This window comes from Solanum pennellii, chromosome 1 (genome assembly GCF_001406875.1).
Source record: "Solanum pennellii chromosome 1, SPENNV200".
Lineage (NCBI taxonomy): Eukaryota > Viridiplantae > Streptophyta > Magnoliopsida > Solanales > Solanaceae > Solanum > Solanum pennellii.
The window spans coordinates 105,561,875-105,576,853 of NC_028637.1; the positions used below are offsets into that span (position 1 = coordinate 105,561,875).

At 30.2% G+C, this 14,979-nt stretch overlaps 1 protein-coding gene across 1 annotated transcript; it reads right to left on the bottom strand.

Moving 5' to 3' along the window:
* Positions 1–1,299: 1,299 nt before the first annotated feature.
* On the bottom strand, positions 1,300–4,178 carry LOC107008016. Its single transcript, XM_015206903.2, has 3 exons — positions 3,448–4,178; positions 2,654–3,001; positions 1,300–2,534 (listed from the first exon to the last, which is right to left on the bottom strand). The coding sequence occupies exons 1-3, from the start codon at positions 3,904–3,906 to the stop codon at positions 1,929–1,931; spliced, it is 1,413 nt and encodes a 470-aa protein (XP_015062389.1). The 5' UTR covers positions 3,907–4,178; the 3' UTR covers positions 1,300–1,928.
* Positions 4,179–14,979: the final 10,801 nt, after the last annotated feature.

A 14,979-nucleotide genomic window follows, 5' to 3' on the forward strand; every position in this document is an offset into this window, starting at 1 on the left:
CAAGTGAGGAGAAAGTCATCAGATACAGTGTGAAAACGAACACCATAATGAGATATTGACTTTTATGGGTCCAGTGAATTCAATACAGTTGACTGCTCCCAATATAGTGCAATTAAAATGACACTCTTTCTATACAAATGAACAAATTCTGTTTGACCAACTAAATGGTTAAAAGAAAAAAAAAAAAAGAGGAATGATTATATCTGTGTTTTTTTTTTTCCATGAATGCAAGTAAATTCATAGTTTAGATGAACATTGCTCCGATGACAAACACTTTTCACCTTCAATTTTATCGAGACATCATATAAGATTCAATTTTATCGAGACATCGTATAAGATAAAAGATAGAAACTTTTAAAAAAAGAAAAACAAAAGAGAAAGATTCAGTGGGTTAGATCCTCCAACCCAATCATGCAATGGTTGTTACTGAGCCAACTAATTTTTAATTGGACCACACCATGATAGAACCAATTCACAATTAATTAGGTGATTGAGCCCACTATTAAATTTATGGAGTCGTATGAGTAGTAGTAGTAATGCTGATGAGTTATAAACAAAAATTCAATTTAATTCACTGTATCGTGTCATATGGTTCATTGGAACTGATTGCTGCACTGATCCAACAACAAAATATTCTTAAGGAAACAAGTACTATGTCAATCAATATTCTTGACTTGTCTAATTTAGTTGAATACTGAAATTTTGGTGCAGCATTCTAAGGTAATTTTGAGAGTGACAATACTTAAGAGGATCACTAAGTTGAAAAAAAGTGGAGAATATCATCATGATGAAGAAACTTCCTCCCATAGACAGCTAGCTAGCAAAGTACTACTTTTTTTTTTAATCAAAAAAAAAAAAACTAGTTACATCGAAATTGATGAAAGTGAAAAAAATGGCAGGTGAGGTGGGCATGGCTTATGTTACTATGGGGGAACAAAGGACCTGTACAAAGAAGAAGATAATACTTCAGTAATAGAAGAAAAGGAAAATATATGTGGGAAGTGATGAGGATATCACATGGGTTGGTAAAGTTTGTGTTTTTTTTACCCTTTCTCTTTCATACCATAGCCCTACCAACAACTTTTATTTTTCTCTCTTTTTTTAAAAGAAAGAAGTCATGCATTCATCAACAGATGCTCTTCATTCAGAAGAATCCAACATGTCAAAAGACACAAGAGGCATACAAGAGCAAGGCATCAGCATTATGTCATGAAGGAAGTAGATGATTTCAGATAAAACACAAAAGGGATTAACTGAGAGATGCTTTAATCTGTGCATCCGCAGGTATTCCATACCAGATGGGCAAAGATTCTGTTTTTATTTTCTTGGCTGTATTTACCAAACCAACAAGAAACTGAGAGTATTATCTGAAACCAACAAACAAGATCCAATCTGGTTAACAGCAGATCAAACAAATTTACAACTTTCTTCATCTGCTTACCCATTCGTCCTACTATTTTAACTTTAATCTCCTAACACAAACAAACTCCAACTAAAAAAAGAAAGTGACAAAATGGAAAAACTAAAGACACACTGCTGTCAACCCCATCTAGCAGTGCTTTAACGGAAAAAGCCGTATACAACAAGCTGAGAAAAATGAATATTATCAATGATTCACCTCATGGCGAAGTTTCTCAACCTAGAATTATGGAAGGTAAACAAAAATTAACCTCCAGTTGCTCCATTCGTCACCAAGGAAAAATGAGCTCCAACGCTTCTGTTGGATTCTGTTTTCAAGAGTATAAGAATTCAACTAGGTTCAGGAAGAACCTCAGAATAATTATGCTCTATTTACAGATAAAGATGTAGACATTCAACCAACTATTTATGACTCAATTAATTAGATCCTAAGTAACTTCTAGTGTGTTAGTCCATCAGCAACCCCCTCTTTCCGTATAAACAATTGACCAGCAGCTGTTCCTAGTAGGTTAGATTTCCACCTTCCAGCTATCATGAGTTTTCTCTAGAGCTGCAACCTTAGCCCGGTGACTGGCAAGTGAAATTGCACTGTTGCCCCTTTCATCTTGAGGGAGCTCACATGCTTCACTTATAGACCCCGACTTCAGATCAGCTGGTGGGATGAAGCAGTCTACTGATAATCCTGGAACGTTAAACGCAACCTCTTCAATTGTCCAAGCTTCTTCCATCCTAGTTTTTGAATGACTCATAGCCATCTCCCCAAACCGGAAAAGTGTGACTACAGAACGCCCAGAATGAGCAATCATTATACCTTCTACAGGGCGGTAATCATCTAAGAATGAGTTGATCGTTGTCTCCCAGTAAACTGCATCTGCTCCGTTAGACTGGATCCTGGTGAGATGTGAATCCTCCATGTGAACAAGAAGACCAGTCTTCTGACTGAAGTAGCCAAACAAGACATGCCTTATGATCTCTGCTGGTCCTTCACTTCTGGCCTTCAATGTGTGGGGATCAGCACAGAGCTTCAGTATGAAGCAATCCTCCCCATTGATCTTCTTCTCTCCAATGCATCTTGCGTTGGCAAACATACTCGCAGTAGATCGTGGATCAAGACCCTGCAGATAGAAAGATCAAATTCTGAGACCAGTGAAAAATAAAATACCAGAAATCCAAGACTAGTTAAAGTAGTCATATAAGAAGGCAGTAAAGTATGAAATCTCAAATATAGTCTCACCTGAAGGGCACGTCGTAGTGGCCTAACAGTCCCTTTTGCAGTATGCGCACCAAGCCAAGGTGTATGTCTCCATACAAGCTTGCCATTGCAACCCGCATGAACCTTGCTTCCACCAACCGCAAGCTCCACATACCACATATCAGGATTCATTTGCCAGAGTACAAATCCACCAGACTCAGCAGCTCTAGCAGAATTCCTACTCTTTACCACCTTTGTTGGGGTTTCAAATTCAGAAGCTAACATCTTCAGTTTTCCCATAGCATAGGCATTCTTAATTGAGCTCTGCAGCTTTTGCCCACCTGATGCAGCAGTATATTGCTGCAATATGTATTGAGCAGATGATGTTTCCTGCAAAATTATATTAATCAAGATCACACTCAAGTTTTCAACATTTCACAGTATACAAAAAACCACAATTCTCTCGGAAAAAATGATTAGAAAACATTAAACAGGAACTCCATTTCATATAAAATTCGTTGGCACCCCATGAGGGACCCGTTAACACAAAACTTCATTACTTGGTCCCAGCAAATACAGAGCAATGTGCAACCAAATTGTCATATGAACAGTAAACTTAAAATACTCAAGCAAATAAACAACATCAAAGTAGTTGTATCTGCCAAAATTAAGTAAACATAACACTCATAATCATATATGGGGCCCTGTTGATACATCACTGCTGATTTCCTAAATAAAAATTTATTATTAAAATAAAGGGGAACAAGTACACTTAAAGAGACATCAGCTTCAGCTAACAAAAATGGTGTTTTGCAGATAATCACAAAGAGACTTACGATGGGTGTGTCTTTTATGCTGAGATGAGGCAATGGATCAGTGGAACTAACGTGCACGGGGGCGAGAGGAGCACCCATTACACCCAGCAAGAGTCTCAGATCAGACCTCTTAGAGAATGCAGTCGATGCTACCGAGGGTGTCCTGGAGAGTTGCCCTTTCATCCAATGGCCTAAACTCGACCCGACCCGCTTCGAATCCCCGACTTCTCCGCCGTCCGGATCCGGACCTTCCATCAATGGCGTCAGCGTCTCCCCTAACGGTCTCAAACTCCCTGATCTTGATATCAACTGTTCATGATTTGGAGCGAAGTTGCTACTGCTGTTACTCTTCTTCCTCCGTAGCAAACTCGTAATGGGTGACCCACTTCTCGCCGGACTCCTGGCTCTTGACCTCCCCGGCGATAACCCACGCACTACCTCTTCCTTTAACGCTGAGAAGAAACCTTGTTTTCTCTCCATTTTCCAAGAAAAGAAAACCCCAACACTTCCTTCCTCTGTCTCCTTCAACCAAACAACCTATATCCAATTATTTCAGAGGTAGAAACAACAACAAGAAGAAGAATTTAGGGTTATCATGGATGAAAAATATTTTTGGCGTTTAGATAGAAAAGATGTAGGGGATAGCACAAAATATAGAGTGAGGAAAAAACTGAAAGGTTATGAGTGGAGAAGGAAGTTGAGAAGAAAAAGGAGGTTAAAGAGGAAAGAGAGAGAAGGAGGAGGAAGACTGAGTAGAGCAGTGAGAGTGACAGTGTGAATACGACTTGAGCTAAAATGGGAAATTAAAGGATAACTCGTAAAAGCAATATTTTGCACCTTCACGCTATCGAATCGAAATAGAGTGAGGTGCGATTGTCTTTTTTTAATTAAATTATAATTTTTTAATATTTTAATCATGAAAAAAAAAATTATAAAGAGCAATTTTCTTTAAATTAGGTTAATTAGTAGAATCTAATATAAATATTCGATATTAAAAAAAAGTTATCCCAGAAAAAAAATGCGGTAACTCATGCTCAGCTCAGCTACCATTCCCTTAGTGGAGTCCCTGCTGTACATGCTACTTCAAAACACTTGATTACTAGAGTAGAAATTAATGGTTTCTTATTAGTAATGGTAATTAATTAAATATTAGAGCATGATTTAAAAGTGGTTAACAGTAATTTTGCGAAGTTAGCAACTGATCCAGATTATTTTGTCTTTACCACGTTAATCTAGCGCGTGGCTATACTCTCTTTACGGGATTTTTGGAATATTTTTTTTATTAATTCTGGTGTATATTGAAGTTAAGAAGTTAAAATTCCCAGTAAATAAGGTAAGAAATGTCCTTTGATTTCTTTATTCATTTTGTTAAAAACGTGATACTCTTGAATAAGTTTTTACTTTTTTTGCAAAACCTCCAAAAATTAACTCTAGTATTGTAAATTTTAAAATATTAAAATCAAAGCTAAACTCTCATCCTGGGTCAGAATATAGCTAATTAAATTTATATGGATATTAATAATATAGTGATTAGTTATAAAGAAAATTTTGATGAAATCAAGTTGTATCGAATCTATTTAAAATGAAAACTTTAAATATATATATTTATAATGATGTCAAAGTTTTACTAATATATATCTATATTAAAACTAAGAATAATGAAATGTATTTATGGAAGTATTTAAAAACTGTCTTGTACCTTAGTATTTGGGCTAAACTTTGTTTAAAATGAGTACAATACAAATCCAAAATTTATTGCGGCTACAGCAACCAACACCTCAAATACTCTACACAAATTAATTTTTCTTCATTATCAAAACTTTAAGTTTAAATATAACAACGAAAAATTAATTCAATCCATTAATATTAGTTGTAGGTTAGACTTTGAGGTAAACTTGTCTAAGTAAGCGTTTTGGTCCCAAGTTCTCAAATATTTTTGGTAAATCATATTTGGCTGAAGTTTTTGGAGGAGTTTCACCATGTGTTTGGCTTTAAATTTTCCCCAAAATATTTGATTATTTCAAAAAATATGATTATACCTATAACTAGTTCTAAAAATTATTTTAAAATATCCATAAATTTATATTATCATATTATAATGGATTTGTTCCATTAAAATAACTTTATAGTATAATTGATAACAATCAACAATATACGAAAGACAATGCATTAAATGCATATTCAATCTTGTCACTAATTCATTTATAATCATAACCATTAAACACAAATTGTTCAAATTAGAACTCAAACTTTGCTGGTGTTTATAAATATTAATTAAAATTAATAAATAATATGTTTTTTTTTTACATAAAATATAAATTTTGGAGTAATTTTTTTTTAAAAAAAATTTCAAATATTAAAACTTGGATCAAATATTTTTTTTTAATACTTAAAAAACTTGGGATACTTGACAAATATATCTGTCATGTTATATGACCAAACACAATCCCATTTCTCAAATTTTTCACGAGTTTTCCCAAAATTTTTCCAAGTATTTTTGAGTCAGAAAAATTAAAGAATAACAATTATATTTGAACAGCAAATTATAATATTATATCAAGAAATATTTTTAAAAATTCTAGGAATAAATGTAAAAAATTATATCTTCCTATCCTTTAACCAAAAGTTTTATATTATTTTTTCTATTCACTTTTATTTGGTTACTCTGGACATGGTATATCCCTAAGAATAACGATTAATATGAAAATTATAATAGTTCTATTAATTGGTACTTATTATTAATTTAATTCAATCTTAAAAGTTAATTTAAAAATAAAGAATTGATATTTATATAAAATAATAAAAAAATATAATTATATTTTTAAATATATTAAATATAACAAATAAAAATAAACGAGGTATGATTGGTTTGGTATTGTTAGTAAACTAGTACTAATAGAGAAGCTATTGATCACTTAATTTTTTTTTTCTCCTACTCTGCCTAGACAAAAAGACTATAATAAAATCTTCGTATTATTCTTTAGATTGCCAAGGAAAAAAAAAGTAGAAATTGCATGTGAGTTATGTTTCACTTAACAAATAACAATATCTATTTATAGGCCAACACCTTTCACCTATCCAAATAACGATGTAACTAATGAATATGCACACTTTTAGAAAATATATTGAATCAGTCTGTGTTTAAAAAATATTTTAATTTTGATATTGCGATATTTTAATATGCTATTATGTATGTCCTCTTTTTGCACTTGGTAGTTGGTACTATATTTTGTATAATAAAAGATATAAATATGAAAACTCTCGCTTACGTATAGATATATTCGATATACATATTAAAAAAGTAACATTATATCATATTGAAAGGTTCAAAATTGTTCCATATTGTACCTTAAACATCTCTAAATTATGTCACGATCTTAGTTATATCTAAATAGGAATAAAATATCGTATTAAGTTGATTATCAAGATATTCTAGAACATAACTTTGTACAACTAGCTACATATGTGGTTTATGAATAAATTAAGATTATATGGCGACTTGAGCTAACAAATTGAGCTTTAATTGCAGCAAGAAAAAAAAAAGTCACAATCTTGGATATCTGTTTAATATTTATTGATTTTTAATTATTGACATGTTTTACTTGAGATGATTAATAACAAATAATAAAATTACGGCTATATTTGGGATCTCTCGTTATATCGAATTATTGTTATTAGGGGTGTCAAAAATGAACTTAAACATAAATAATTCGCTCAATCTGTCCACAATTTTAAGGGTTGAGCTCAAGATAATTTGAATTTAGTTCAATCTCAACACATTTAAGCATAATCCATTTGAAGGAAATACTTAATTAAGCTTAATTCAATCTGTTTGAAATTTTTTAATTAAGATATGTTTCTATATTTAAGATATGAATTATTACCTGTTTAATATCTTTTAGGGTTTATCTATCAATTTGTTGCATTTTTTAAAAAAAAAACCTTGAGCTAAAATTCAAATTGTGATTATAAAATTTAAATATCAATATTTAAATAATTGAAATTAATCGGATCAAATTGGCGGATCAAAACCAACCCGTTTTTTAGCCCATTTAAGGCAACTCATTTGAGCACAAAGTAAATCTGAACGGATCAAGATCCAATTAACATCTATTTCAATCTATTAATTTAATATTTTCAATTTCAACCCACCCCACCTATTTTAACGCCCCTAATTATCATCATTTTTGAAACTAAAAGAATGAACTTGACACATGGATTCAATCAAGTGACATGTTTGAAGTAACGTTAATTAAACATTTGGTCAAAGCATTTTTGAACTAAGTAAGAGATTGGGTCCTACTACAGCGAAGTGCTTAATTTTTTAAATACTGTTTATAAAACTAACTAACTAGGTTTACAACTGATAATGATAAGTTAAATATAGTTGCCCATGTGAAAAATAGTCTAGGGCCCAGTTAAAAGAAATCTGAACTTGCAATCAGACAACTTTTGACCATTTCATGATACTTTTTTTTTTTCTCTTATAAAAATATTTTACCATTACATGACAATTTAATTAATTAGTAATATATTTTTGTTTGAACTCAAAACTAAGATATGGTCACAGAACTCGATACCCAGCGCAAATGCTTATGTCTCACTAATCCAATGCATTAATTATTAATTAAAGGAATTTGTGATGAAGTAATTTCACGTCACACCCAAAAACTCCCAAACTTTAGGGGCCCAATTAGCGCGTTTTATTAACTTTATTCACTAATTTTATTTTTGCATACAGCTAATGAAGCATTTCTATTTTGTGACATCCACTATACTTTCCCACAAAACATTCAACTTTACTTTATATGTTTTTAGCTTACCTTTTTTGTTACGAAAATGACAACATCTTCTTTTTTTTAACAATTCATTTAATTAATATATTAAAGATATATATCCATTCAAGTTTTAACAGGTTGGATATTGACATGTTATTGTGCTAATATGGAACAGACTTAATGATTCTAAATATAGCAATTTATTCAGTATAATTTTAGTATAGCCGAAAAAGAAAATATCTATAATTTTATTCCTACATATGCATGTCTATACATTCATCTAGAACATGATTGAGAAATACGCAAATTTGGAGTTTATGTAAAAAAAATTGCATTATTTTTCTTGAAAGTAAAAAGAGCTAATTTTTATGATTAAATTCACAAACAGACACTTTTCAATCGTTAAAATTGAAAAACTATCTGTTATCTTGTAATTTTAAATTTAAAAATATTTACAAAATTGAAAATTTCATGACATTGTTTAAGAGCTTCGCCTAAGAATTTTGGAAGTCATAATATTGACTATTTTTCAAAAAGACACAATCGAAAAGTGATTACTGAGCATTATTAATTGGCTTAGTTTATAATCTGCATGCATCACAAATCCCTTAAATTAATAGCTTTTTCGGTTTATCTTTACTTATATGCTATTTTAAAAATAATTTTTTATTTTTACTTATCACTTATAATATATTAAGAAAAGATTTAAACAAATACATTATTTTTACTTTACTTTTAACATTAATTATTTATTATCCTATTTTTTTTCTTCATAATCTTAGACTATATATTAATTAATACGAGTAATATAATCAAATATTTATATCACTACTAGATTTTTTTAAATAATTAATTATTATTATAAATAAAAGTGAATCTTGGCCCGGCAAGGTGAATCTTGAAGGGATTGTTAGATTGGGAAGATTTACTAAAGAAGATAAAATTTATTAAATAATATTTTATTGCATAAAAGGTCTTAGAAAATTTAGCATATTGGCACATGACATAGTGTGGCCTTCTACAAAGTGTGATAGAGAAATTAGTAAATATATAATGAGAACATAGCATGGGGACCAAAACAAATAAAAAACCACACCATGAGATATATAATCAAATGAAGATGCCTAAGTACTAATCACCATTTATTTTTCTTAATTAACATTTAATCAAGCTTTCTGGGCCCTCTTAGCCCCAAATCTAATTAAATTTCACTTTCTTTTTAAGTTCTTTTGATTTTGTGTGAATTAAAAAGTTACACACATTTATGACAAATAACATTTTATATTAGTATCAAATATGTGTTTCCTGCTCAATTGCCATCATATGCGAGTATTGTTCAAATTTATATCAAGTAATTGAACATGTAATGAGTTTATATATTTTAATTTTTGTGGTGGACTGCATAGCTATCCAAAAAAAGATGTGAAAAAACAAAAGAGGACCAATTTTCATTTTGTGTATAGGCAATAATTGAAGAATTCGAGTTGATAATGCTTTTTAGGGGTACTGGTGACCATTTATTTTGTGCAGAGGCAAAGATTTGCATGTTCAGCCGATTATCTTTTTGTTTTTTATTGTTCATCGAAACTAATTTAAAATTTGAATATGAAATTGTTGCATTGAGTGATAAGTAATTCTTCAGTATTTGTTAAGAAATAATTTATCTCGATATAAATTTTTTTAGCTAAATAACAATTTAATTAGGAGCTTAGAGTTCAATATAAACATCGTACACCTGAATAAGAATCAAACAAAATAGAAATATAATAATTGCAACTTGAATATACATTACTTTTCTTCTTATTTTGACGCTATAAATCACACAAATATAACTTTAGATTGAAACATGAAATGTGCTCAATGTGACAAGGGTATGGCAGGTTCATGGTATACAATATGTACATTTGTAGAGTTATGAAATGTGAAGTTATAGTACTAAAAGAAGCAACTTAATTTTGGAATGTGATTGAAAATATTGAAGCATACCATACCTTTGTCACATTGAGCAGGTACAATGATAAGTAATTGATTTTTTAAAATTTTGGTACTTCTCCATTCTCATAGCCCCCATATATATGATCAGATTGAAAATATTGTAGCATAAAATAATATATATTTATTTTTGGTGTAGAAGCATATTATAAGTATAATTTGAGGTCACATGGAAAAAGATTTGCTTTCAGATTTGCAAACATATTCCAAAGATCAACAGCATCTTTGTAACGAATCTTACGAGTTAAAAAAAAGCTGTATCCAAGCTGCGCTATACCTTGGCGAATGTTACTCTGCTACTGTTAGTCAACTCTATTCATCGTCATATTTACAATGTCCGAGTCAGAAATTTTAAATTTGAGTCTTTAATAAAAAAATATTTTATCTCTAAGGTGGAGTTTCCCGACAAAAATTTGTATTAGTTGAATTCTAAATCAAATATTGAACATTACACGGTAAATGATCATATATATATATGTGTGTTCATGTCACAAACATGATTCGCTTTATATAAAGAAAAATAATTATTTATTCTCAATACTTACAAATTAAATATCTCAAATTCATTTCTCTGATCAAGAATGAAAGATTACTTACCTTTATTATTCGTCGAGTCAATTTAATCTGGGCGAAGTTTTTGTTTTTTCCCCATAATTATTAGGTATCCGTCCCAGTATGATCGATTGATTTATATTATTGTTGGAAATATCAGCTGAGTTGGGTCCATCTATGAGGAATGTTAATTAGCTGGTTAGTTCAATATAATAGCTTATTATCCTTTTAATATCTAATCCTATTGTATAAATACACTATTATGAAGATAGATAAACATACTTTTCCTCATTAGATATTTGCTAAAGTTAGTGAAATGTTCTGTCTCCCTAAAGAATTATTCTTTTTTCGATCAAAGGGTTACTTATATTATAATATTAGAGATTAATATTAGTAATGGGTTCCCCTCCTATAGTTACAGACGGAACGTTGTTAATAGTTTTGATCATATCTCGACCCTAAATAATGCAAAAAGGTTCATTTCTAATCCTAGTAAAGTTAGTTCCTAGTATATTCGTATTTAGGTAGGGATAAAAAGAATTCATCCGCTTTGTAAGAATTCTCGATGATCGATAATATGAATAAATTTATTGCTAGAGAAATTGATAAGTCTCCTAAACTAGTAATATTTATGATTCAAACTCTACCATTACTAACTAAAAGTTGTCTAATTCACTTATTTGCACGATCATAATCGCTTTATTTGACTCATGTGAATAGATATTTCTAAAATATGGTACATATATACATGTAACATGTTTGCTCTTGTACCAAACTATAATTGACATGGCTTACGTTTTCACGTGCATATCCATTATTGTAACATTTCTGATTGAACTTGTGATCTTTTTATCCTCGTATTTCTTTGTTCTGATTATAGAATGTTTGGCTCTTAGTTTCCATCATGCAAGCAAAACATCAATAAATTGATAATTATTTATGTATATGCATCGTGGCCCTTTTGTAAATCACTTGAGTCCAAACAGTTGCCCCTTTTTAGCAATCAATGAATGAGAAAACACATAAAGAAGTGGGACGCTAATAGATCTCTTAATTCATCACTTGTCCTCATAATTATATTTGTGGGGTATATGCTTCCCTTTTTTTCTTACTTTTAGACAAGAGAGATACTTTGGACTAATTATTTTTATGTTCCTTCATAACCAAGTCTTGTGGTTTCTTAATTCATGACTTTTTTTTCTTGTGTATTATTTTCTCTCATCTTGAAGTACTAATATTTATCTCAAAGCTTGGAGTACTATGGAGCATGTATTAGAAATCATATCCAAGCCTCTTTGAAAGCACTTACTTATAGTCGATTGAAATTTTAGACGATGTTAATTTTGAATTGAATAAGTCGATTATATATGAATTCAAAAGTACTATTGAATTCACATTATTGTTAACAACATCTTGAATCTGGATCACTTTGTCTAAGCGAACTTAGTACTATTATTTACATCTTTCTCTGTTTCAATTTATATTTTATATTATCATTTCACAGAGAAATGATATTTGATGTAAAAACTTGACCATATTAATGCCAGAAACAAGTATAAAAAGATGAGTGAAAGTGAAAGAAACATATTTTTGAGTTTAGTCAGAGAAAAAAAAAAGGTACATATAATCCTGGATTTGATATTCGATAAAAACTAAAACAATAAACTTTTAAATCAATGCATTCATGATTGTGATGTATGTAGCATGTGCCAGTAGCTAGGCCTAGCATAGCACAATAATTATAAGATTGGTCGTTCCGTAATACTTCCTCCATTTAAAAAAGAATGTCCCTGTTTCCTTTTTAGTTCGTTTAAAAAAGAATGATTCATTTTATTTTTTGACAATACTTTAATTTTAACTTTCCACGTGACATGTTTAAGACCACAAGATTAAAGGGCATTTTGCTACATTTAACATAACTTTAATTTAGAACCACAATATTAAAAAATCTTCTTTTTTTTCTTAAACTTCGTTCCAAGTCAAATTAGGTCAATTTTTTCAAAACGAAAAAAGTAAAATTTAATTTGACGATACGATACTTAAAAGGAAATACATAATTTATTAAGAATTATAATTAATTAATTGGTGTTATTTACCATCTTTCATTTTTTCCCTTCCTTTAATAATATATTCATGTCTTTGAAACTTCTAACTTCACCTCTAACTATTTAAATTTAATTATAATTTCCATCTTGAAACCTTACTTAAAATTAGTATCTATTGAACAACAATTCAATATCTTTACGAGAGATCACTATATGTTGACTCATCGAGTATATGAGGAGCCCTCCATTCGATTCTAGTATCCTAACTGGTCCCAAATGAAAATTACAACGTACGCTATTATTTAGTACTTCGTTAGTTCGATTATTTTTACTTATTTAATACTTTAAAAATAAAATTTTTATTTTTACCCAACATATTTAATATATGAAGAGAACAAAATTATTTATACTATCAATAATTTTGTAAAACCTAAGACAATAATTTTCTAAAACCTATTTTCCCGTATACCTAATATATGAATCAATTAATGTAGATATTAGGATAAAAAATGACCCACTATAACAACCTTGCGGTAAAGGCGGGATTAGCACGTGCGAGGCAGCTCGACGGCACTAGTTGAACTATTCATTTGGTTGTTTTTATCTTTTTTTTCTTTGCAAGGTGGAAGCATCACAATGGAAGTTTCCTCTTTCTTTTTTTTTTTCTAACAAGTTGAGCATTTTTTTTGTCCCAGTTCAAAATTCACACTATGGAAAAGTTGATAGTCATAAAGTTGTTATCTACATGCACCTTATCTGGAACAATTGCTTTGTTTGTATGTATATATATATATACTTGTTCCTTATCATGCTTTGCTTACGCCTATTAAACTAATGCCTTTTGTCATTATTGCACCAACTACCAACAGGAGCGAAAAGAATAGGTCAAATAACGAAAAACCACCGGCGGAGGCGCTGTTTAGTTTAATTGACTTCTTTTCTTAAAAATTCTTACTAAAAGATGTACGTGATCTCTAGTATTCGTTCCTTTTTTATTACTATGTGGATGATCGTGTACATTTTTCACATCTCGAATTGAATATCTATATTGACATCACTAGTGTGCTCAAGCACCCATTCATGTGTACAATCCAAAAATACAAAACAATTGATGTAATAGCATGAGCAAATATGGTAAAAATAGTAACTAATAAACATTTCAAACTTCTATTCAGTCTTTCAAGGGACTCTCCTTTATGAGCCTCAGCACTCAAGCCCAACTTGGCTATAATTAGAACATTGCCCAATTCAGCATTTAGTCTAGGCCCACTACTACACCTTTCCAGTTGAGTTAAGTAGATACTTTAATTGGGCTGCACAAAGTAGGAATGGGACCTCCTCTCATTTTAATCTGAGCCTGTAAATGAATGTGTCTAACCAAGTAGGAAATTAGCCTATCATTGCTAAAGCTTAAATGGTGGGGAAATTTTTATGCAAATAATCAGTCAAATTTATTATTTTTATCTTTTTAAACTGGTATACATATATATTATCAGTAGTTTTTTATTACATAAATTATATATTTATACATTCGCAGTACATGTTTCTTTTTTCCAGTGAAGAGGTTGGCAGATACAAAATTTTTGGCCATCGAATTTATCAATGATCAATATATATATAAGTTATATAATGATGATATATATTACTTGTATATAGCGGGCGCGATATATATAAGTTATATAATGATGATATATAGTATTTGTATATAGCGGGCGCGCGCGTATATATATATATATATATATATATATATATTATAAACTAATTGACAAAATTGTTAATTGTATTATCCCTAGAAATAATTATCAAGCTATCAACCTAATTTGATCTATTTCTATTCACAAAAATTGAAAAATTATCTTTAGATACGCTTATGCATGTGAAATAGGTATATAGGTCATTAGCATATAATTTTTAAAATTCTGGACGTATTAATTTATTTTATTTTTAAAAAAGAAGCAAAAGTACTCCATTTTAATATGCTAAACTGAAAGAAGAAAGGATTAGTAATTTAGTATTGCTTCATTTTAATATGCTAAACTAAAAGAAGAAAGGATTAGTAATTTAGTATTATTGATTGAAAAAACTGAGTAGCGAGTAGTTATAATTTTTTGTTCACCGCCTTAGAATGGAAACTGATACAAACAGCAAAAGAGAAAGAAAAAAGAAAAAAAGTGGAAAGTTCGGGA